This window comes from Lycorma delicatula, chromosome 4, assembly GCF_047948215.1.
Source record: "Lycorma delicatula isolate Av1 chromosome 4, ASM4794821v1, whole genome shotgun sequence".
In the NCBI taxonomy this organism is placed as follows: domain Eukaryota; kingdom Metazoa; phylum Arthropoda; class Insecta; order Hemiptera; family Fulgoridae; genus Lycorma; species Lycorma delicatula.
The window spans coordinates 82,218,154-82,245,758 of NC_134458.1; the positions used below are offsets into that span (position 1 = coordinate 82,218,154).

At 30.5% G+C, this 27,605-nt stretch overlaps 1 protein-coding gene across 5 annotated transcripts in view; it reads right to left on the reverse strand.

The window, feature by feature from the left end:
- Positions 1–27,605, reverse strand: part of PIP5K59B (Phosphatidylinositol 4-phosphate 5-kinase 59B) — a 220,564-nt gene that overhangs the window by 73,733 nt on the left and 119,226 nt on the right. For 4 of the 5 annotated variants that reach the window (XM_075363436.1, XM_075363437.1, XM_075363438.1 and 1 more), the window contains 3 exons: positions 24,031–24,223; positions 19,258–19,323; positions 395–606 (listed from right to left, as the gene is read on the reverse strand). In XM_075363436.1, the coding sequence (XP_075219551.1) occupies positions 395–606; positions 19,258–19,323; positions 24,031–24,223 (471 nt within the window). Of the gene's footprint in view, positions 1–394; positions 607–19,257; positions 19,324–21,676; positions 21,823–24,030; positions 24,224–27,605 lie in introns of those variants that run through there. The other variant, XM_075363440.1, reaches the window with a different exon arrangement.

Genomic DNA, 27,605 nt, shown 5'->3' on the forward strand with positions numbered 1-27,605 from the left:
TATAAGAAAAACAGTCAATATAGATATGAAAAGAATATATCAAACGATTGAAAACTTAATGAATAAAAAACAGGAATAACATACAATACAAATTAGGGATAACTTAACACAATTTATGTATGTATATTTTACTAAATAACTTTCAAAAAGAGCCAAAACAAGTTCTAGATGGAAATGTTTTCAACAACTGTACTCTTATTTATTAAACACAAACAATTTTTTTTCTTTAAGTATATTAAACTCACCAACACAATACAAGTATTTTATCAAAGCAGCAGCAAAAAAAAATAACAGCATACGCTTCATACTCAATAACTCACATTTAAACATAATAATCTTAAAAAGGAAATACTGAAGTATAAGAATATTCATGATAATATTGAGAAAAACTGACCTATATCTCCTGAACTAGAAGATTCAGTAAAACTAGGCGTGCCTTCTGTCCAAGTAGGTGTTGAACCTTCAACTGAACAAGGCGGAGTCCATGTAAGATGTCTACCGGTTGTGCTAGTAACAACAGAGCCAAATCCTGATGTTGATGAACCAGATTCAACACTTAATGATGACTTGTTCTCTGTCCGAGATTCTAATCGCACTTCAGAGATGCTATAATGATAACAGTTAAATACTCATTAAAAATAGAGCTTTGAAAAGCATATCAGGAAAAAATGTTTTATTATAAACAAAATCCACTATAACTTATTATTAAATAGAAGTAAATTTATTTTCAAGCACGATAATGCAATAATGCTCTAGCAAAAATTGGCAAAACTTGGAGGCACGTACAGGGAAATGTGAGACCAAGTAATAAATAAAACATCTGTTAATACAAAATAGTCCACTATAAGTTATTCATCCTGCTTTACAGTTACATTTCTCCATTTTTTTTGAAGCAAAGAATTCAGTGAATTAGAAGACAGTACCACCCGATACTGAATTTTTCTCCTTTGGTAAAAAGTTAAAAAAGCCCCGACCTTTTTAACTGTGGTAAAAAAACTAAACCAGTAAGATATGCATCCTTTTATTTACCTGTATGCCAATAAATGTTTGTAGAAAACAGAACATAACACTATGTAACAAATATATTTCAAAGGTGTTGTTACACCTAAAGAAAATGTTTTATGTGATTTTAAATGAAAAAAAATTGCATTTAAATTTTAGGTGATCAATTAAATTTCCTAATAATTATCTACAAACATAACAGTTACTGGATACATGTAGTTTAATAATTGTTACAAAGTGCAAATACACTGTTTGCAAAATTGAGGAGTCATAACTTAAAATGTCAGGATGAAATACTGGAGACTGAATTTTCCCTTAGCAAATTTTTTTTCATTTCAAAAAAGAAAAGAAATTGAAATCAAGAAGTGGAGATAAATATTTTTTAAGGCACAAAAACATATATTTAAAAAGACAAAAAAGGCTATCTACATATATTCTTTACAGACCAGTTAAAATTAATTATATCAAATTAAATAATACTTTAGATGTTGCAATTAACAAAAAAAAATCACTGATGAACAAACCAAAATAGTTACAAATGAAATCTGATTTTACATGCACCTATGCTAATGCATTACCTAAAATTAGGTTTATAAAAGCTTTTTATTCAAACAGCTTATAATATTACGCTTAACAAGTCATTTTTATTAATTAATAGTTCCAACACTAAAAAATTCACATAAGACTTGAAATTATTGATACATATTAATATACAAGTCCTGCAAATAAAGTAATGAGATTAGTTTTTTGGCAGCCAAATTGGCAACACTGTAAAATTACTAGTAAACATATGGTTATATGAACAGCTGATTTATATTAGATATTAATATTTCAACTCTATTGTTGCCATGTGAGACGGAAAAAAACTTTTCGTGAAACGAGTTTCTGTTGTTCTTTACAAAAATGAGTGATACTAATTATGAGCAACATTGTGCAATCAAATTTTGTGTTAAACTCGGTGATAACGCTACTGAACCTTTTTAAAATTGAAAAAGGCATATGGAGATGACGCTCTGTCCCAAGTCCTAGTTTTTAGGTGGTTTAAAGCATTTTCAGATAGCCGGGAATTGGTTGCGGACGATCCACGCTATGGAAGACTGTTAACGTAAAAAGTGGCAACAATGTTGAGCAAATCAGAAAATTTTGTAGTTTTTGTCTACAAGGCAGATTGTAAATCAATATGTTTAACGATAAATTCTTGAAAGATTGCAGAAGAGTTGCCCACGTGAGACCAGCCATCAAAGACAACTGGATGCTGCATCATGATAATGCACCTTGTCAAACTGCACTCTCAATTAATTAGTTTATGGCAAAAAAAAGAAGACATTCCTGTAGTTCCTCAACCACCTTATTCACCAGACTTGAGTCCCTGCAACTTTTTCCTATTCCCGACTTTAAAAAAAGACCTCAAAGAACACCTTTTTAGAAAAGTAAAAACATTTTTTTTAAATCTAACAGACCATCTGAAGGATATTCCAGTTTCTGAGTTCCAACACTGCTATGAAGAGTGGAAAATGCTATGCTTCAAATGGAAAACCATTTGAAGCATTGAATGGCTTCCCAAGGGAATTATTTCGAAGGTGATAAGAGTCCATGTATAATTGGATTGTAAACAAGAAGTTTTATTTACAGACCTCATATGTTAAGGATTCAGGTCACAACACTGTTTGTGAGAATTCACAATAAAAATGTCTGAAAGGAAGCTACTAAATACATCTTAATTCTTGAATATTATTTCAAACCACAGATGTATGATTCTTCACTTACGTTAAACATGCTAATGCAACCAATAAATTACAATAACTTAACCTGCTTTCATATTTCTAAGATATTTTTTAGAAATCATCCTAAAATTATCTTAAGTCAAAACTGTATGAGGATTGTAATTAGAAACCTTTCCTGTAAACTGAAAAATTCATTTATTAATTATAGTGAAAGCTATATGCTGGAAGACCATATAATACACTACAATTTTTTTCAGAGAAGCTAACTAAACATTTTAGTACTGTTATTATTTATATACCCAAAAGTAAACACATGAAATCTTTTAAACAAATCAGTCTGAAAATTCATTTGGTATGATATAATGGACATCATAATTATGTTTTGATGAGCCACAAATATACAATATTTATTGGACACTAATACTTTTGAAACCAAAAAGAAACATCAAGTAGGACACTGCTGTTTATATAAATAACTACATAAACTTTACTTATGAAAATTTATACAATAACAAAACACTTTACTACAATGACTTTTTGTTATTACTTAATTTAAAACTTACAGATTTGTTGTTAGTTAATATTTTCAAGTTATCTGATCACAGCTAATACTGAATGTTTAAAATACTTGTACAACAGTTCAATTAAATCAGAAAAGGAAAAAATATAATAAGCCTGAGAAGTTTCCATATCCCTCCGTACAATTAGCATGTAAATATTTTTAAGACTGCACCGTATTTGGTAACTAAGAAATAAGTTTTTCACTGTGGATGGTATCACTATTCTCACAGTCACACAGGACACTCACTTGCTCTCTTGTTTCAAATGCAAAGCTGTGGTTAGTGTGAGTGGGCACAGTTAGCGTTTCCTCAAACAAACTGTGTTGTGTGACAACACAGTACAATGTGTTCGGGTGCATGAACAATTATGATAGGGCAAACAATGCCACAATAATGAATGCATTTTATGAACTGCTTTAACAAGGAGCCACCTTGAAAGTGACAATACTTGGTACCGGAAAAATGTACATTTGCTTCCAGCATTCATGGAATGTGTTTGGATACAGCAAAACAGAGTCCAGTTTATAATTTTCTTTGAGCACATGATTTCCTAAAATGAACTAGGATGCTGGATCGACAGAGGTCTACAAGCATCACCAGCCCCATTGCAATGGCTGGTTTTGACAAAGCCCCAACCTTACCGCACTTGACAACTCATTGTATGGAATAATCATGTCTATCTTAACATCGCAGCAAATAAACAATTGCACAACAATGTAGAGGAAATCTTTCAAACCATAACTTCAAAGATGCTTTGCCACATGTCAAGGATGTGAAGATTCACAGCTATCCCTGTGTGTAGTGCATACACAGATTCACTGGATAAATAATTTGTAAGTAAAAATGTATATAAATGTTAAAAATATGTACTAAGGCTACTTACCTAGAGGTATGTATATTTGTCTACAATACAGGGGCATAGATTACAGTTCTGACATATACACATCCGTGAGACGGATCTCGTTCAGAAGAAAAGATCAGGAACTGCTTACAAGGTTGACTTACAGACAAGTTGAAACAGTATCCACAAATGTGGCCAGAGCTGTCAATGATGGAATTCAGTTGACTTCTGAGGCCCTACAGGCCACTATAAGACAAGAAATACGGTAGATCCCAGTTGGACAGGGAGCAACAGGTCACCCCACTGGTGGACCCCGTGGATTACCCAGTTACACCAGGATATGCAGTGTCACAGAAAAACGATGCAGCACCTAAGAAGATCAGGTGGGGGAAGAGTGCCTCATTGCAATACACCATTACAAAGAAAGCAGAAAGATACTCAATTATGAAATCACGACAAAGAAACACAGGGAAGTGGTTAGACTTATGTGCAGACCTGGATCATGATCCCTGAGGGCAGGCTTATCATATAGTAACGAAGAAGCTAGGAAGACGCCTACCTGTACTTACGGAGGAAAGTGCAATAAGAGGTCAAGAAATGTTTTCCCTGTTGGGAACAAGACATAGACAGACCACAGGACTTCATACATGCAGATTCACAATCGATGAGGTGACCTGGGCAATTGGTAGACTGGGTGACAAACAAAGTCCTGGACCTGATGGAATTCCTGCACTGATTCTTAAAAGCCTTATGAGATGGATCCCATGGGAGATCACGGATGTAGTTAATAGGGGGGTCTGGAGAGTGGCTTCTTCCCGATTTGCTGGAAGGAGGCATGAGTGGTCTTCCTCCCCAAGGGGTGGACCAGCTGGTTGGCCACCAAAGTATTATGTATTGTCCTATTTGCCTGTTAAATACCATAGCTAAAATGGTGAAAAAGATCCTGGCAGTAAGAATAATTGATGAACTAAAAGCTGGGGCAGGTATTCACCCAAACCAATATGGCTTCTGTAAGGGGAAGTTGACCACCCAGGCGAACTCAAAGAGTGATAAACTGGGCTGCAAGAGAAAGAGAGGGCACATGGAAAATGAGGAATATGACGATGATGATTTTGTTAGATCTAAAGAATGCATTTGGTTCCATACCATGGGGATCCACTACAGAGATATAGAACTGAAAATTGGCGACCGGCTGTTGCATCGGCAGGATAAGGTCAAATACCTTGGCAATAATAGATAGAGCATGCAGATTCAGTGAACACGTCACAGAAGTCTGTAATAAGGCAAAAAGGTCAGTGAACACCTTAAATAGACTCATGTCTTTGTGGGCTGCTTCTGGTTCGGCCAAACGAAGAGTAATCATGTCGGTCGTAGCGTCAGTTCTTCTGTATGCGGCACCGGCCTAGGCCAGGACAATAACATCCAGCGAAATCTCAACAGGCCTTGAAGGGTCCACTGGAGACCATTACTAGGAGTTGTTACAGGTTATATAGGACACTTTCATATGATGCAACATGTGTTCTTTTTAGGTTCTGCCAGTGGACTTGCTTATTTTGGAGAACGAAGCGGTTTGCGGGAGTGAGTAAGGTGAAAGTGGATTGTCTATTATTTGACGATGGAGTGAGAGCTGGAGAGCTACTGTTAAAGCAAGCTGGACCAGAAGACTTATCCCTGACCTGGGGAAATGGCTTGCTAGGGAACACAGTGAATTAAATTACCGTCTGACACAGGTCATGTCTGGACATGGCAATTTCAAGGGGTACCTGTATAGAATAGGCAGAAGGGAATTGCCAATGTGTATGTACTGTCATGAGCAAGATTCAGTGGAGCACACAGTGTTCCACTGCCAGAAATGGCAAAACTCTCAGGTTAGGGTAGAAGTCACTGACGTAACACCAGAAGAATTATTAGATTATATGCTGGCTTCAGCAGTAAACCGAAGAGCCATCAACGATTTAGTGAGAAATATTTTGAGGGAAAAAGATGACAAAGGAAATTTTAGTTTAGGGCAGGGCGGGCAGCCCCAGCTGGAACGACTGGCATGCTGAGGTGTGTTGGCTCCGATGATCAGCCGAGGACTCCTGGGGTCTGTAGGCTAGGGAATCAAAAGACCAAGTCCCAGCTGCTGGGTGGGGCCCAAGGACATAATCAGGCCCAGTTCCCCCTCTGTGTGTACACACACACGTGCACAAATAAATAATGCAAGTACTGTTTAATAACTGAAATCGCAATCTATATTTTTACATTTTAAGTAATCGTCTGTAAAAGGTTTTTAAGCAAAATTTATAACATTTACATTAATAAAATACGGTTAATTAATTTATAATACATAATAATTTCTTTTGAGACATATTAAAATTATTTTAAATTACATTTATCTCTGCTGAACACTAATTCTAGCCTCCTCTTTATCCTCAGATTTTTTTACCACGTATATATTTTTAAACAATTCTCAATTGATTTATTTAACATAATGTAGTGTATAATTGTCAAAGTAAAGAAAAAGTTGTTTAAGACTTTTTTTTACTTAAAACATGTACATAGAGCAGAAAATAAATATGAATGTTCAGTACTAATTGAATCGCTAAACAAAGTCAAACTTGTAAACATGTATGTACTAGATACAATAAATAACAATGAAAGTAAAGCAAGATTCACTTCAACATAATTTAATCTTCTTCCTTGCTGAATGCAATTTTATGGATGTATCATTAATTATGTAACAAAGAACTAATATAACTGGTATACTTATATAAATCTTGAGAGATGAGTGTTCATAATTGGTTAAAGTGGTTATTTAAAAATAAGTTAGAACTTAATCTGCTTAATCAGCCTACAAGAAAATAAATCATATCTACGTTGATCACCTACAGTTAAGTCTATTTCACTTACACCACATTTGCATTACATTTATAATTTTATTTTTAACAATTTTATTACCATTATTTCATCATATTATATGTGATATTTTTTTCTATAAATTGGTTTACCAATTAAGTCTATAGATAACTGGCAAAACAATAAGTGTAAAATAAATTCTGCAGTCTTTTTTAATAGTCTACGTGCTATTCACCATGTTCAGAAATACATATTTCACGCAAGTTTAAAAAAAAATAATGAAGAAAATTTTGTCCATAATGTTTTTCTGTATGAGTGTTTATTTACACAATAAGATTCTACGTTTTTTAAAACCTTTTTCAGTATTCCATTTAATAATAAAAAACAATTATTTAATAATTAAAAAATGTACTTTAAAAAACATCAATTTCAATAAATGCGTGATATTAGAAAAAAAATTGATCTTCTACAGCACAGCTACAGAATATATTTTGCATTACAGCATACTGTGTACATAACTTACTTCTAAACAGAATAAAATGCTCTCTGAGCCACGGACAAAATATATATGCTGACATTATATTCATATACCCACCATAAAAATGAATTAAGTTTACACCAGATGGTTTTTAAGTAGCCATACTGTGTTATCATCCATGTTTATTTTTTTTTGATGTGGCTGTAACTGTAAAAAAAATGGTAACTCCCTTTTTCTCATTTTGTTTTGGTTTACTGGGTATGCTTACTATCTACTGTTTTTGAATAATAACAGAATGAAAGGAGATCATAGAATTATTCATAATTAGATGAAATTTTGGATGATTTATGAGATAAGTTAAAAGTGTTCATAATATTGAGAAATAGCTCACCTTTTAGGTCCCTAGACCTTAACGTTTTCCTAACCTTTACTAAACCTCTTTAACCATTAAAAAAAAAACAATGTGCAAGAAATAAAATGTTTTCATATATTAATGAAAGTCTTGGAAGAATACTATGAACGTTAAAGACCTGAGTAGTTAATAACATTTAGAAAAAATTCATGACAAATTGAACTTTACTCTGATTTAGAGCAACAAACTTATAAACATGCCTTCTAAAACCTACTATAACATCTTACTCACATAATAGTTTATATACATATACAGAGTGATTCAAAGAAATGGGAAATTTTGAAAGTTGTGTGGTAGCCATGGGCGATTGGTACCACTTGATAAGTGGCACCAGCCTCTCTAACCTAACCTGCCATTTAGTTGTCATGGATCCTTGGAGTGGTCGCAACATGCATTTGCTATCAAAGCGTTTTACAAAAACAATGACAGTGTGGAGGGAGCGCGTAGAGAATTTCGCCGTCATTTTAATCTGGGACGGCACAACCGTGTTCCATCAGCCCATGCAATTAAAAAATGGATATTTAATTTTGAGGAAACCGGTTCAGCAATGGAAAAGAAACCTACAGGCCGTGAGCGAACCGTCCGTACACCACAGAATGTTCAAGCTTTACAAGATGCTGTCACACAAAGTCCACGTCGGACAATCCATCGTCTCTCAGCATCTTTACAATTGCATAGTTCAAGTGTTCGAAGAATGTTAGTGAAGGACTTGCAATTCCATCCATACAAGTTGCAGATCGTCCAGGAACTGAAACCGAACGATGCAGTTGTGCGAGCACAATTCTGTAATGTAATGCTTCAGAAGATAAATGATAACAAAGAGTTTGTTCACGAACTGTGAATGTCAGACAAAGCGCATTTCCACCTCAGTGGATTTGTTAACAAGCAAAATTTCAGATACTGGGCACAAGAAAATCCTACGCAGCTACACCAGCGTCCGTTGCACAGCCGGAAAGTGACCGTGTGGTGTGCTATGTTATCTTACGGTGGTGTTATAGGCCCTTATTTTTTTGAGGATGACAACGGTCTTGTAATTACAGTGACGTTGACTCGTTACGTAGCCATGCTTGAAACCTTTGTTGTGGAACAACAAAAGAGATTTCCACCAATTCTTAACACAGCCTGGTTTCAACAAGACGGAGCAACGTCACATACTGCACGAATATTGATGGCAGCTGTACGCCGATTGTTTGGACGTGTCATTTCACGAAATGGTGACATTAGATCGCCTGATCTCTCAGCTTGCGATTACTTTTTGTGGGGTCACCTTAAAAGCAAAGTGTTCCACAGTAGACCTGCTACAACTGAAGAACTGAAGGCAAAGATCCAAGAAGCAATTGCGAAAATTCCAGTTGAGATGTTACATCAAACCATGAACAATTTAACGAAGAGACTTCGTGAGTGTTTACGTAGAAGAGGAAGTCACCTCCAAGATGTCATCTTTAAAAAATAAACTAAAATATATGTATCCTAAAATGGCAACATTTGTACAATTACATGAAATAAAATTCATTTTCTAAAAAAAAATGTTCATTAACGTTATTTAATATTTTTAATTTCCCGTTTCACCTGTATAATTTTTTTTTTTTTTTATGAAAATGGAAATTTGTAGCATGCCAATCCTGACCAGGATTCAAACCCAGGATCTCCAGATGATAAGCTGAGACACTACCACTTTGCCACAGACATCGGCAAAATTGGCTAAATATCAAGTACTAAATAAAATAATAGCTGATTATGAACTTGAGTAGAACCATTTTGTTTAATAACAATAGTTATGTTTACAGATCATGAATTTAGAGTTAGTAGAATAAATTTTGTATTGAAATAATTATAACCTTTTACAAAAACATAATCTAAAAGAATGCAATAAATATAAAATTACTATCCTTCAAATCCACTTAATAATGAAATTCATAAAATGTCTGATCAGCTGTATTTCCTAAATAGTTTGATTCAGGAAGAAAGACCCAGAAATAAAGTCTTAAAATAGTTATTCTATCTTAAAATTCTATAAAAAATAGAGTTTATCATTACAAAAAATAAAGTAGTCAACCACATTAAAAAATTGGGAAGTGATTTCAGGTAAGTGAAAATTATATTATTAGTAATCTCAAAAAGGTTCACAAGGTTCCTCGTAAATTATTCTATTTTCAGAAACAGCAATGATGGCCTGGACAAAATTAATACCTGCATATCTAACATATAAGTTACAATGCATCACATTTATCAATTTTGTATTAAGAACAAGGGAGATAAAAAGCACAGATGGATGAACACACTATCTAATAATCTTACAAATAATACAAATAAATTTCAAGAATTCTTGATGAAAAATATTTGAATTGTTTAAATGACAGCAGACAATTAACACAAAATTTAACCGTATGGACTACAACAAATACCATCTACATACAATTATCTAACAATTAAATCTATCACAGAACATAATATTATTAGCCTTACATATATCTTTGATTAAGCTAAATAACTTTAAAAAATATTAACATTATTTCTAACAGGCTAACTGCCAAAAACTTTCAATTTAATGGCCTGCTGGTTGCAACAATTGGTTTTGTAATTTTTTTAAGCATATATATATGTAATTTGACCATTCAAGCCCCATAAAAATTGTAATAATAAATTGCCTAAAAAAATAACTTTACATCAGTAAAAACATACGCAAAGTACACAGTCAACTATAAAAATCAAACCTACAAAAAAAAATGGTTTAATCTAGCATTTCTCAACCTTTCAGTATTTGCAACCCAATTTCCAATCATAATTTTCATCACACCCCCTCTCATAGAATAACAATCTATAATAATAATGTATTTTGAGTATTTTGACCCTAAAGCTACACTACGACCTTAATTACAAACCTTAAAAATTAACAGGAATAAGTAATTTATTGATATTTGGCAACACCAATCCGCGGCACTGACAAAACCAGAATCAATGCCTCTCTATTGCATGTCCACATCAGGCATACTTGCAGCTTCACGAGAAGTTCCGATTTGTCTCGAACATACTGGAAGGTCAAATGTGTATAAATGCTGCACCACATTCAATTCCAGGCGTCTCAGTCAAGTTGATCCTTCTATTGCTATCAAATCTACCATGAATGTATATGTTGTGATTTGCAATTCACTGCATTAAATATTCACAGAAGTAGATTTATACAGAATCATGGATAAATTTTTAAGTGAGAGTAAATGAGCATTAGATGATAATGAAGCATCAATAAGTGCACAGACAAACATGGTTCCAAAAATAAAATCAAGAAAACTCAAGAATACTTAAATTTTGGGTTTACTAGTACTGCAGTAAATTAAGAAAGGCCCCTGTGTGACATTTGCTCAAAGATTTTGGCAACAGACAGCATAAAACCTAATAAACCTTAACGACATTTGGAAATGCTTCATAATGAGTACATTAACAAACCCCAAGAATTCTTTGAATTAAAATTAAAATCCTATGAAAAGCAAACATCACTTTAAAAAAAAAAACTTTGGAAATGAAAAAGCTTTACTTGCCTCTTACAAAGTTTATATAAAATAGCCAGATGTAAAAAGTCTCACACCAATGGTGAAGAGGTTATTTTGCTGGCTGCAATTAAGATTGTAGAAACTATGTTTGGAGATAATTTTGCCAAACAACTGCAGTCCAAACATCTATCAAATAATACTGTTGCCCGTCGAATTAGTGATATAGCTGAAGATGTACAGCACAGCATCAGCTTTTCAGGAAGCTGCGTGACAAATTATTTTCAATTCAGCTTGATGAGGCAGCAGATAGCAATAAAGATGCCCATTTCATTGCTTATGTTCGATTTTGTGATTGTATGTCAGCAGAACTACTTTTCTGCAAATCAATAGAACTCAAAGCAACAGCACTCACATTACTTGCTATTTTAAATGATTTTATAAACAGGTCAAACATAGAGTGAAAAAATTGTGTCGGAATATGCACCAATGATACTTTGTTCAATGTCTGGAAGATCCCAAAGTATACAAGCACTTGTGAAACAAAAATCTCCACAGTGTGTCTGGACAGACTGCATGATCCACAGAGAAGCTCTGGCTTCCAAAGAAATGAGTCCTAGTCTGAATATTGTGCTAACAATGGTTGTAACCATAGTAAATTATACAAAAATGAGACACTTAAAATCAAGAATCTTTTCTGCACTTGGTAAAGACATGAGTACAGTACATTCAATGTTACTACTTCATTGCAAGGAAAGATAGTTATCACGTGGGAAATTTTTGCAACGTGTTTATGAATTAAGAGATGAAATCACCATTTTTCTAAAAGAAGAAACCAACGGAAGCTGAGAAGTTTCAGTTTATTTGTGATTGAATTGAGCTACTTGGTCAACATATTTGAGAAATTCATCCTTGAATCTTCAACTCCAAGGAGCAAATACACATATGTTGGATACAAGTGATAAAGTTAATGCTTTTTGTAGAAAATTGGAATTTTGGAACAGAAATTTAAAACAAAAAAATCTAGAAATGTTTGCAAATGTGGATGAATGTGTTAAAACTTACAAGGCTGAAAAACATGTGAAAGTTGTTTTAGTAACCACTGAAAATCATTTAGCCATGTTGGGAAAGAATTTTAAAAACTATTTTCTTGCTGATGACAACTTGGTAACGAGTTACAAGTGGGTTAGGGATCCGTTTCAAAATACTCCATAAGGACTCTCAACTGCCGAAGAAGAAATCTTCATAGACTTCACCGCAAGTGGCGAAATCAAAAGATAATTTAGTAATAAATCGCTCTTTGAATTTTGGGCAAGGATGGATGATGAGTTTTCTGCACTGAAAACAAGAGCATTTCGTATACTATTATCATTTTCAACATCCTACCTTTGCGAAACCAAATTTTCTGCGGAGGCTGCTTTGAAGACAAAATACAGATCACTAAGCTAAATATAGAAAAAGAACTCAGTGTCTATTTCTAACTTTAAACCTTCCTTCAAAAATCTTTTCTCTGCAAGAAAGGCCCAAGGAAGTCACTAATAACTATTAAACTTGTTTTTAACTTAGTATTGATAAGTTAATTATTAAATACATTGTGCAGTACTGATACAATCCTACTTACAAGTGTATTATATCAGTGTAAATTTATATTTTATTATTTATTATGTCAAAATGTATTTTGTTTTGCTTTCCATTCAGGAAATTAATACACATATTTTTTTTTTTATTATTTTAATTATTTTTCTTTTCTTTTCAATATGCTCACGCCCCCCTATGGAGGCATGCCCCATAGGTTGAGAAACCCTGGTTTCAGCCTTTCACCACATAATTGTCTACTTTTTTCCTAAATATTTTAATTAAGATATATAAGAATACACACAGAATTTTGGTTCATAAATCTTATTTTGCATAAGAACGAAAAAATGAAATATTCAAGAAACAGATTTGATTTTATACAAGATGTGAGAGTGTGTGCATGCGCGCGCACACACACACACACACACACAAAATGTAAAAATGTTCCTTTGATCCACCAAAACTTCCAGATACCAATCCTTTTAAATCATATTGCTTCCATCACTGCCAAATTGATAAAATAAAAGTAAAATTGAAAAAATGAACTACTATTCAATGAGTAGCAAACCAAAGAATCATCACCATAAATAACCAATAACAAAGCAAAGAATTAAAAGTATGAAGCACAGCATAAAAGAGATCATGCCGAGTAGTTAATTTCATAAAATAAAGTGTTATGCTGGTTATTACAAAAAAAAAAAAAACAAATTCCACTGTACATAAAATAAAATATTATCAAGCATTCCATAATTAAGATAATTGATAAACAGTTTTACACTAAATAATAATGTTTAGTTTTAAGAGTACCCAAAATGTTTCAGCCACATAACATGCATACAGGACAACTGCTATGTGTAACTTACTTTCATAACATAACAGATCAATAGAAACAACTATTTTCAATTGTTTTGATTTTTAATTTTTCAATTAAAAACAGTTGTTCTCAATTACAACTATTTAAGTGCAATAAAAAATTGAGCGATATTAAATAGCATTTTAAAGTAAGACCATATCTGTTAAGGCCAAATTATGCAGCAAAGGGTAGATTTTTAGGAGTAGAAGGAAAACTTCACTTAACAGGCACCTTAGCCACTAGTTGAACCTTTTTTTATTTGCAACCTTCAAAAAAATCTTCCCTAATGGTACTCAGGAAGATTTACTAATTCTGAGCCCCCATAAAGTACTATACTGGCTGCTACATGTGAACATGGTATCACAGATGGGCCTGGGCAACAGTTAACTCTTATGGTTGGTATCAAACCAGGAAAAAAGAGTGTGAACAAAGGGTAAGGAAAGGAGGAAGGTAACGGAAGAGGATGCTTGACCTACACACCTACACAGGGATTGACTGTGACTGAGGAATATAAAGTCAGTTTTGTCCTCCTCACTAAGAATATGAAGAGGATGTGACTATAGTAAAATAACATAATGAAAGGGTTAATAGACTTTTTTCTGATAGTAAAAATTGTTTTTCAGTTCTCTTTAATGATTTTATTGAATAGTATGAATTATGAAGACTTCTAACATTTAAACATTATAACAAAAAACATTAGATGGGCATTAAATTATGATGGCAGAAATTTCCAATGAGGGCTACTGTTTATTTTTTTATATGACATTTATTTTTGTGCAAGTTTCTTCAATAGACACATTTAAACCTGGACCACTGAGATATTTTATTAGATTTTGCATAATTATTCTGTCATTAGACCACCTCCCATTGGGGTTTGGATGAAAAATTCAATTGGACGCTTCAAAAGCCAAAAATTTTAAATATAGATAATTAATAGGTAAAGAAGCTTGTGGCTATTCTCAGGAAGCTCTTTTAGAGAATGGTGGAAAGTAATTTGTTATAGCTCGTGTTTGAGCCAATTCCGCACAAAATAACTTATCAGTAATCTGCTGCTCCCCATCCTGGCTAATGGATATTCTGTCTCCAAAGGGATTACATACAAGAAAAGCTTACTGTCTGAAAGGAAGGAAGCAGTCCATTGCATGGGGTCTTTGTTTTACTTCCTCTCTGCATTTAAACCATGCCTTTCTCACTAACCTTATCCTTGATCCTTTCTTCTCGAGTAGTATTCAATGAGATTTTCTCACTGAATCTGCAGTAGGAATATGGGTGGATTTTGCAGGTACTGTGTACTCAATATTTATGTAGTTTGGTGGTAGTAGAGCGACTCTGCTATAGACCTATCCAGGATCTTACCGAAACAGTAACTGTACAAAATGCTCAATCTAGGGCCAAAATGCTTTTTATAAAGCAAACCCTTTTATATGCACATAAATTGTAGTTTCAAACTGTTGTCTTCACATAATGCAAGTACATCTCTACATTTACCATCATATCCACAAGTGTACTAATAAAATGAAAAAAATTTGTTTGTTTTTTTTCTTTTTTACACCTAGTAACAAAAAATCTGCCAAATTTGTGGTGTGAATAATATGCAATCACAACTCCCAGTAAAGCAGAGATAACATTGGTTGCTTAATAACTTTTATGCAAACTGTGTGCACTGGAAATCATAGAAAATGTCACTGCATCGGCCTGTTTATGGGCTAAATCTTTTTCTGCTAAAAATACGAAAAACATCCATCAAATTATAAATGAATTCACCTCCTGTGACATGGTATTTTCTTCCAAGGACGCTGAAATTAGACAAGCCAGAATTTTCCAAATTATCAGATCGTTTAAATAACAGTCCTGTCACTTCTAGTTTTATCAGTCAAATAATAAATATTAAGACTTTTTTGCTGTTAATACAGAAATATTAATTATGATGCATTTAATTAATAAATTTATGGTTATCTGATATTTTTTCTTGGAGTTCAACCTAATTTCTGTTCAACACAAACTTAATTTTCCTTTTACTTTGTTGTTTTTACAATTATCCTTATTTAAATGTGATATATTTAAACTCATCATTTATTCCAGTTAAATAAATATGAACAGCAAATAGATTATCTTAGAATAAAGTACATCAAACTGGTTCCAGACATATAATCTGTGGTTTCATCCTATTGAAACTGCAGGTCAGGAAGGGTGCCGAAATTGAGAAAGAAATAAAAATGTTTCTGACAGGTTTTTGTGTCATTTCAAGTAATTGTCAGCTTTTCCAACTTTATTTTCAAAAAGGTAAGAACAATTACTGTAAAAGTTGTAAGATACCAAACAAACCCCGCATATACATTCCCTACATGAATCTTTACTACATGTAAACCAATTGCTCATTAACAAAAAAATATATATACACATTATTCTGTGTGTCTTTCTTTTTTATCATGAAAATTAGAGAGATGTACTGGAGTTCTGGACTTTCTAGGGCTTGATAATGATAATTTAGTTTATTTATTTAATCACTAAATAAAAATGAACCTTACTACTTGTGAAAATATTGTTTCATAGAGCTAATCTTACTTAGCATTAGAATTAATATAACACAGATTTTTGTATGAAGAATTTTGTCATAGTCAGTATTTTGAACAGCTGAATTTTATGTGGTTGCAAGTGTTACTCAGAATGAAAAATTCATTTATTAAATCTGTTTTAATAAAACACTCAAAAAAAATAACATCATAAATTGTACAGCAGTCCAGGGTTATCTGATTCAAGAGTATCATAAAAGAATCTTGGCACAGAATGCAAAATCTTAACTTCCATGCTTGCGTTTAGACTAAACCAACTAAGCTTTCACTAAACAAAAATTAAATAGAAAGGGAAATTATTTGCTAACAATACAGCACCTGCTACTTACTTCTTCATACAATAAATTATATATTTCTTAACACATGCATTCTATTACACGATGTTACAGTTAGGGAAACAGCTACTGTATTAAAGAGAGCTGATGGTACTAGCAAGTTAACCAATTGAATAAAAGATTACACTTAAAAAAATGGCTGAAAAAATAAAATTTATGTAATAAAATACTTTCATAAATCTAGAAGTACCCTCAAATTTCCGTGAAAGTATTTTTACTACCGAAGAAGATAAATTTCAGAAATTAGATAAAGATTTGGTTTCTCATAAATATCTAAGTAATGGTAATTATTCAAAAAGAGAACTGAGAGATTGAACTACACAAAGATCAATATAATTTTAGAAAAAAGGCATGAGAAAGAGAAGCAATTTTAACCCTGATTAATTTTTAGTAAAAGAGTATGAAATTAAGAGCCATTCAAAATTAATTGAAGATAAGTTAGTGACAGAATCTTGTAGAAAGAAGACAAGGGGCCAGCAGGCCCTGATATTAAGACATTCAGAATTGGTTGAAAGGAAAGAGTAAAAACGATGAAGGAACAAAAAACATTATGATATGATTTCATTAAAACAATTAGCAAAGACAAAGATACATTGCTAGCAATATTTAAGTTCTATGCTGCGGACTTACTCATTGGCTGAGTATCACTAAAGAGATGGCAGTAGAAATAGAAAAATACACAGAATTAAGTTTTCTGATGATATTAGCTTTGAACACAGATAGCACATAAGAATAAAGAGAAACATTTGTAAAGCAGGATAAAACTGATCCCTAAGAATACAGCAGTTACAAGAAAAAGAGACAAGAAATCAATGGCAAATAAGCATTAACAGAAAATTAGTATCCGATAAAATTAAATTATTTTTGAAGACACATCTCATGAATTAATGTTTGATTGTCCTGATTTATGGAAGTAAAACATTCACTTAATGAAAAAGAGTAAAAGTAACGCTATAATTATTTGAAGTAGAAGAATGGGAAAAATTAAGAATATTATGAACACAGATAAAGAAAGATATAAAGCAATTGTTATCAGGTTGAAGGAGAATGTGAAAGAAGGTATCAAAATGTGAAAATCAGATCATCTGAAAGTGATGGAAAGTAAAGAAAAAAGAAAACCATATAAAAATTTTGCCATAAAACTTTGGCATAATTAAAAGAAACGCTTTATGGTGAATGTCTGTATGATGATTATGATTGCAATCTCCATTCTTCAAGCATTAATAAAATAATTAAATATGCACTGATCTTTTCACCCATTCTTCATACTTACTGGAAGGCTGATTTACTTTATACACATCATAACATAAAGTCACTAAAATCCCTAAGACCAAAAGGATATTTTAAAGAATTACACACAATCATTATATAATTTAAAAAAAAAATATTTACAATGGATTAGCAGTACATAACTAAAATATCAAATAAAGATCTTCAGCTGAAAATACTTATACAAAAAACGATGTAACTAATATGAAATTGAGCAACCACTGAAGAATAAATCGATTAAATTTAACCAGTTAATAGGCAATGCTTTTATGATTACTAACCAAATATTCTGACACATCACACAAAATAGAAATCTAACTGGTTTTTATGGTACAAAAAGAAAAGTAATTCTACAGCATTTACACAGCCAAAGAGACCGAAAATTTGTTCTGCTGAAGGAGATTAAGTGATATTATTTCATCATGATGTTGAATAATATAGAAAAATAGCAGTTATGTAAAATTTTGTCAAGACCTTAGAACCTTTAGTCTGACCTTAGAATCAAGGAAACGTTTTGTATAATGACACCAACACACAACTGGAAATTGTTAAAACTACACGAAGAAATCTTGATTGCGGTTTATATGATAAAAATTATTATTTTTTTTAACAAACTATTTTTTTAGTATGGAAAATCTTTTAGTACAATTGTTTAGATTCATCCTTAGCAATGCCGGTATGTTCTATCATTCCACTCAAAAGCGAATTGTTTTGGTCAACATCACTTCCAAAATTGTTAATAAAACTAGATACATTATCAGTAACCATGATTTGTACTGTGTCTGATTTAACAAAATACATATTATATAAAGAAACACATTTCACACTGTACATTTTTCTTAATTATTAAGGAGTATTTTACGTAACTGTTTCAGATTGTATTTTATGTAACTTAAAAGAAAACAATTAACTATTACATAATTGCTACTTAGATGGCCACATCAAATGAAACTATCTTACCACCAGCATAGCAGAAGGAGGAGCAATATAATATTACAAACAATTTTCAACATAAGGAAAAAAGTGAAACGGTTATTTACGCATCATACATGAAAACAATATGTACTACCATAATCCCAATTAAAATAAAAAAAACCACAGGATTAATGATTTTTTTTTAGAGAAAAGCATTAAATATCCAATCCAAATAACTGTACAACATAGTTATACAAGAACACAAACACTTGTAGGACTTCACATTATCAAGACAGCTAAGAAGATACATTCACACCACGTATTATAAATAAAGCATAGAGAAAATGTGATTAAAACATATGTGGCATTCATTTTATAGTGAAAAACTCACTCTCACCTTACTACTTCTTCATGATAACTGACGGTGTGACGGGTGGCTGTGCCTGATGTAACCCGAGAGGCACTGCCCAATCCCCATATCAACAACAAAACCATATCAAAAAAAAAAAAAAAAAAAGTTAAAAATCATCAAAAAAATTAATACGTACTTAGTTGATTATGTTGTTTGTGAATACATTAATTAAATAACACTTTATTAAATAGTGCTTAAAATCAAGCTATTAATAGTGAAGCAGTTAAAAAAGCCATTCAACATTTGTAAATCTCCAAACACTGAAAACACTTAATTGTAAGTTACCAAATATTAAAAAAAAAAAAACCGCGATAAAAAAGGGATAAAAACTCTGGCACCCATTTAACACGACATTAAATTAAAAAATGATGGGCTTTTTCAGTAATATACCGCATTAGTAAACAATAAAATTTACAGCGAATATCAATATGTACGTTCGTACATATATATTATATAAAACTCAATTCAGTTTCTACATTTAAATTTAATGAATACTAATCAATTTCTAAAAGAAAACTGCAATCAGAATTCTTAAATAAACTATACTTATTGAATGATCATGTGATATTTGGCAACTATGCAATGGCTTAGGTATGGATAACACAGATCCTATTCATAAGACATACATATGCTTGATACTGGAAATGAGAACCAAGTTTACAACTTGATTTAACTTCTTTTTTTTTTTCAATAAAGTACCCAATTTTTTTTTGTTTCAACACATTTACTATTTTATTTACAGTTTTCAAATCAATTGTTTTATAACTTTGAATTTCCCTAAAAAAAAAATAAATAAATACACAATTCTAATAAATGATCCCACAGATCTAAGGAAATAGCATGGAAAAAACCACTCCTGCTGGAGAGAGCCTGGAAGAATCTAAGGAAAACATTAGAACAAATTTTTGTGAAGCATGTGAGATAATAGACCTAAACGTAAAAATTGTTTTACAACCTGCTTTCTACTATTTCAGGGCAGTAAAAGTCTTTTGAAACCCTCGTAACTTTCCCTCTTCAACCATAATTTTGAACTACTAGAGTCCGACTTGCTAAAAACGAAACTGCATAAAAGTATATAAACTATATGCAATCTGTATAAGAAACTATTCTAAAGAAATTTATGTAATAAAAATTTTGATTATTTTCAAAAAATATTTTTTTTTAATAATAAAAAATTATTTTATTACTACATTTCTCAGTGAAAAGATAAATAAAAATACAACGAAAAATGTACACCTAATAATAAATAAAAAAAGTTTTACAAGCTTATTCAGAAATAATCAACCGAGTCAACTCTTTACACAGTAACTTCCTTAAATTAATTATTTGTACTGATTCAGTTTACATTTAACAGTACCGCTAATAGAAAAGCTGTGTAATATTTGTCAAATTTAATATATAACATAATGGAAGTAAAATTTGAGAAAAATAAAAACATACTCTGTTCATTATGACAAAGTTAACTTTTTTTCATAATGTACAGCATAATTCAAAACTTCAATTTTTATTATTAGAAAAAAAATGTATTTGAAGAAGCCAATGCAAATGTCTAAAAAAAAACCAGAAGGATACTGTAGTTAAAACAATTGAGATTTCAATCAAAATGGAAATTTAATCACACAAAGAGAAAGTGCAGAAGATGTACATACTTATACAGGATGTATAACAGCATTAATTTACACAGGTTGACTTAAATATACATATTAATTAAAACATGCAATTAGAAGAAATCATTTTAAGAAAGTCTGTTGTTTTAGAATTAATTCAAAAATACAAATATAAACAATCTTTAACAAATATATTTACTACATACGAGTAACAAATATCTTTATAAGCATTTTTTTATAAATTTATATATTGTTTGGATGTAGCCCAATATACTAACACAACACATCAGGTCCTTCAGTAACTAGACAAAATAAAGTACAGTATCTCTAATTTCCAATATATCACAGGACATAATTATAGCTAAATTGCAAAATAAAAAAAGGTTTTATGATATTATTAGAATATTAATGTGATTTAATGTAAGCATGGATTTACGCATGTATATTTGGACTCACACAGGATTACAGATTTCATAGGGGGTGCAAAATTCTCAAATTCAGGCTATGAGTAAATATGACAAGATCTCTCTAATGAAATATTTCACGTAAAATGCCTCTTTTAATAGTATAATAGAACTAAGGACAGGAGTGAATGTTAAATGAAACTTTCTAATTTGCATCAGGTACTCCAACACTAAAAACTGGACTAATAATAATTTACAGAAACTTATAAAATTATTAAAAACTAGTATACAATTAATTATATTATACCAATACTGATTACCACTAACATTATCAGCCATAAATTATTAATGAAAATAAACAATCTCCATTATTCGTCAGCTATGCTGATATAATTTTTAATGACATAAACAAAAAAAATTACAATTTTAATAACTTTCATCTTGAAATGAGAAAAACAAATATGAATCTCATTTTAAATTATGTGTTTTCTTAACCCTGAATAATATATACTTTTCCAAGATTTTGGTTCAACATTTACCTGAGAAAAAGAAAAAAACAATTATCCCTTTAAAAAAAAAACAAAAATATTCTGTATTTTAAAAAGTCAAGAATATTAGTCACGAACACATAAGAGATAAATGTCTGCTCACATCCAAAGTGCACAGGTTTTTCATGTAGACACCTGTTTTCCTCAGTTCAAAGTTTTAAAATTCATCCCTCTATTGACTTAATAATTGTTTTCTTAAGAATAAAGCAACTAAAAAGTACTTAATTCAACCGGTTCATATTTCTCACAAATAAACTGCATACCTAGTCTCGCATGTACTTACATAACTAAGTGCAGAATTTGTAAATTCAACATGATCAAAATAAGAGCTGCTGACATGTGCTACTTAAAAATAAACACCATAATAAATTACAGACTCTATCAGACAACTTATTTTTAAAAACCCACAGTCTATAACTAACTATTAACTACATATAATTTTTTCAAATATAAATTCAAAAATGTATAATATATGAAAATACTTTTGAAAATTACATTAAAAATACAGTTTTTAAATTTTAAGTCTGTTTTGTTTTTAGAATTGGATAAGCTATTTTGTTTAGATAGTAAACAGATTTGTGTCATTTCAAAAATCCTTAAGAAAAACTTTAAAACTTTTGAATTATATCAATTTTGCTTTAAGTATAAGCAAAAAGTGCAGCATTTACATTTTAATCCATTATGTGAATTATATTTATAATACAAGCAATAAAGCAAAGTTACTTGTGTGCAGTATCAAGTATTGATTTCTTAGTATTAAATCTTAAAAAGAAATAAATGAGTGAAAAATATACGATAGTTTATCCGACAGCTAAATTTTATAAAATACATACACCAAAAACAAGTGTGAACACTATCAGTCAGATATATCAACTTATATACATAACACATCAAGTGAATTTTGAACAATACAAACAATGTCCGATTCCATATTTTTCAGTACCTGATATTTAATAAACAAGTGTTGTGATTAACGAATAACAAATAGTGATCTTTTTTCGTAATTAAGTCCCAATAGCATCCTTGAGAACTAACCCAAAATGTTCTTCAACATTTTCAAGTCAGGAGAATGGTCCACATCCTTCACTATACAAAAGAAAATAAATTCTCCTTTTGTATAATTATCAAATCACATAAGCCTTGAAGTAACTTTGTCATAGAAAAAAATCATGTTGCACTTAACATATAAAAAGAATGAGATATATAAAGACATTTTCAATTTTCTTTTATAGTCAATTGTAAAACCATAATTATTGATTCTCAACTTTCAATGCAATCTTCCCAGGTTTTGGAAGAATCCAAGTTAGTACCCTACCCACGTGCCTATATGGTTTCATTGTTAACAGACTACTAGTTTTTATTAAATTTCGTTTATAGCCAAGTGATCATTTCATTTTTTCTTTTAATTGTTTGATTTAATATTTACTATGATCAGGTAATTTTTTGGCTATTCTCTAAACTTTATTCCAATATTTTGTTACTTTTTTCCATTCATCAATTAACTATCACTCATTCCGATTAAATTTTCTGGTTACATATTTCCTCTTTAAGGCTTTAACTCTCCACTGTTTTTACTACACATCGCAGATGTAGTCTCTTTTTTAATCATAAAAAGACATAAATGCTTTTTCATTCATCCCCTCACTATAAATGGATACAAACGACCCTTGCACTAAGAGAAAACTACTTTTGGTACCAACAAAATAAACTCTAAAGTAGATTTAATTTACCACAGATAAAACTTATACAAAATAAAAAAAGTTAATTTATTACTAAGACTACATATATAATCATTGAGATAGCTGGGAAAAAACCATACATTTCTTATAATGAATTTGTTCCTTATATGGTGCAATATTTATATAATACATAAATACATTTTTATAGCTACTAATACTTATAGTATGTGTAGATGTAATTTTTTTTCTTTAAATGTACTACCCCAAAATTAGCTATTTTACATTATTTTCAAACATTTTTAACAGATGAAGTTTTGGATTTCATCAGCCTACATCAATTTTACCCATCTTAATCAGAAGAGCAACCCGATACAAAATAAAAGTTATGATACACTGAATACAATTCAAGTAAATTAATTCAGTTAATAAACAAAACTAAAAAATATATGTCATGAATCTAAGCATCAGTATATTTTGAAGAAGTTATTAAAGATTAAATAGTTAAACTAAGCATGCATACCTGACTGTTTCTTCCCGGTAGTTCTTGGAGTGATGTTGTGTTACTCTATGTCTGAGAGGTGTTCCACCTCCAGGATTGCTGCTAGTTCCACTTCCACTCGCACTGCTCGAGTCTGCGGCATAGTCACCTCGGATGGCATCTTCGAATGCAGGAGGAGGCGTGGAACACGATGGGAAACCACTAACATACCCGCCTATGGGACCAGGAGGAGCCAATACACACACACACACACACACTAACTAAACTACTACACAAAATATCTATCTGCTATTACATATACTACATTAACTTTAAAATAGTAGTAAGAATTTATTTAAATATTAATTCATTAGACTGAATGCTGTCAAACTCTAAAAAATTATTTTAACAAAACATTTTAAGCATTTATTAATATTTCAAACCTATACACAACTTAAAAAGGAAACACTTGATTCATAATGATAAAAAACCATACATGATAAATCATTACCAAAAAGACATACAAACTGATACATCAAAATAACAAAAAACTGTAGCTAACACTTTCTTTAATTAATGTATTAAAAAATAATAATAATAATCAATTCCAGTTTAAATTTAACAAACTGTAAAAGTATTTTTAAAAGACATGTAAAGGTTTTAAAAAACCATTGTCTAAAAAGGTCTGAAAGAATGTTAACAAGAAATGAAATATGTTAATATGCAGCTATAATAACCAAAGAAGATATTTGAACAGGTCATCTTAAAAGAATGAATCAAATGCTGCAATTAATGTACATTTTCAGCTCCCTGTCTTGACACATTTTCCGTAACCTTTTTTTTTTTTAATGTTCTAACAGGCTTTGGTAATAAGCATGGCAATGTGATGAGCTGGTGGCAGGTATTTCCATCCAAACAACTAATTTACTTTTTACGATACCATCTGGTATGGGAAGGTACTTTTCTATTAATTAGAATATTTTTCTTATATAGCTATCAATACAGCACTAAATAATCAGTTAAAAATATATTCCATATCAACTGATTTAAGATTCACATTATTTGAACAATAAAAACTACATAACGATCTAATCATTCTTTAAACAAGCAGTCTAGTATATTTTTAATTTAAATATTTATCAACAGAATATGTTTTTATTGTGGATGAGTTTGACAATATTAGTCTTACAATTAAAAATGTACATACATATATATAATTTAATATATTATTTCTGTATATATAATTTAATGTATTATTTCTGTATATATATATATATATATATATATATATATACACACACAGAGAGAGATAATACATTAAATTTCCATACATATTATTTCACTGAACTAGTACTATATTATACATCACAACCAGTAAAAAGAAGATGGCTTAACTAATTCAAAACACTTAAGAAGTATTACTTTATACATATAATATTATGAATTTCATTAACATTTGTAAATTTACAATCATTAATGTTATTAAAGTTTGTAAATTTATCGATATTAAAGATTCCTTCTTCAATGGCACATGTTGAAATAGTTTTCTTACCTCTTTAAACAGTGGTTCTAATATAAAATATATAATAATCTTATATATATATATATATATATATGTACATATTAAAAACAACATTACAATAACAAGAACAAACACAATAATAAAACTAATAAATAATGTACAAATATAATATAAATAGCATAATAATTTAGTAATAAGATACTCATGATGTTAACAACTTTAAGTCTTTTAAAAAGTTGTTAGGTAATTAGAAAGATTCACAATTTTAAAAAAGGATATATATATATAAATCAAGCATAATTTAAAACTCTGTACCAGCAACAATAATAGGAAAGGGTTGTAAAATATAAATTACATTGCACTGCACTGTAAAAACTCTACAAGAAAAACAGTTGTAAGAAATATATTTATATGCATGTATATTACATTACATACATATGTAATACACACATATATATATATATATAATATATTTTACATATATGTAACTTAACTAAAAAAAAAATACAAATTAGAAAATGAAGCACAAAAAGGGAAAAAAATTAAATTCATGCACAAAAAAAGACAGCTTGTATTATTCTTGAAATCAAAAATTTGCACTACTAAAGTAAATATTACAAAGAGTGATGAAGGATTACACAAAGCAAAATTAATCAACTCAAAAAAATATCTAAGAAAAGGAATATGAAAATACCGTCAACTTATAAATAAATGCCTATCATATTTTCTAGTTTTTTTTTTTTTTTTTTTTTTTTAAATAACCATTGAATACATAAAGATTTTATATAATTAATTAATTTTTTTTTTTAAATAAGGAACTATTCCAATTTAAACAATGTCGCAACAGTAATGATTCATGAAAATATTTTAAACACAGAACAAATAATTATTTACTAAATAATGAATCCTTCTTATCAGGACATGTACAGAGGGTTAGTTCAGAAACAAAAAACATTGTTTCCCAAAAATTAAGAAGCTGAATGAGCACTACCTCAAAAAAATAACAACCTGTTCTGCATGGTCTTGAAATGGGTCAGTTTCAAACTAAAATTATTCTATCCGGATACTAACAATTTCTATAACAGTAGAAAAAGTTCTGAGACAGAGATGTTATTTTCCTTAAACTACAGTAAGAATGCACTTATGCAAATTTGATGGAACATTATTTAAACAAATAAAAATTACATTGTCCAGAATACTGAAAAAGGGATATGACAATATAGGATACATAAAAACTGATAAATACCATAAGGATATAATTTTATCAATACAATTGCAATTAATACTAATATATAATTTCCTAACTCACTTTTAGGCGATAAATGGGGTAAAAAAATAACAAATTAACAATTTTACAAAAAATATAGAAACAGAATGAACATTCTAATATCACATATTAAATAATTATAATTCAGTAACTGCAACTAATAACAGTAATAATTTTCTGACAACAGTGAAATAAAAAACCGAGACAAAACAATACACATGTAAAATGAAAGTTAACAAAAACAATATGAATGATAGGCAACAGTTGAAAGTAGCATAACTAATCCAAAGACAATGCTGTTTTACTTAAAACAGATGTACTGTACAGTTAGGGCTACAACAGATGAGAAAATTCTGTAGTAAGACACCAATGATTCTAAGTAGTAAATAGGTGATCGACCCATGCAAACACCAACTAGTGTACTAATTGATTTTAATTACTCTTTAATACTTTGGTTTCTTATATCCCATTATCCTGCAGATCCGTTTCACAGTAGTTTGTTTTTTTCTTTTTTTTAACCAATAGTACTGTACGCATAGGGTAAAGGTAAAGTGTTATTTTTGTTAACAATACTCTTAACAAATCAAAAAGAAAATCTGATCCCAATAAAAAGGCTTTCAGTTTATATCTGTTAATACCTAACTAATACGATAATCAGAAAAATTAAATGATCATAACAGACAAAGGACTTTAACTAAAAAAATGTTAAATATTTAACTAAAATGAACATTTTTAATAGAAATAATTTATCTACAACAAAGGAAATAAAAGGATTAAATATATCCCCCAAAAAATTACATGTAAATTACAAGTATCATTTTATTTTGT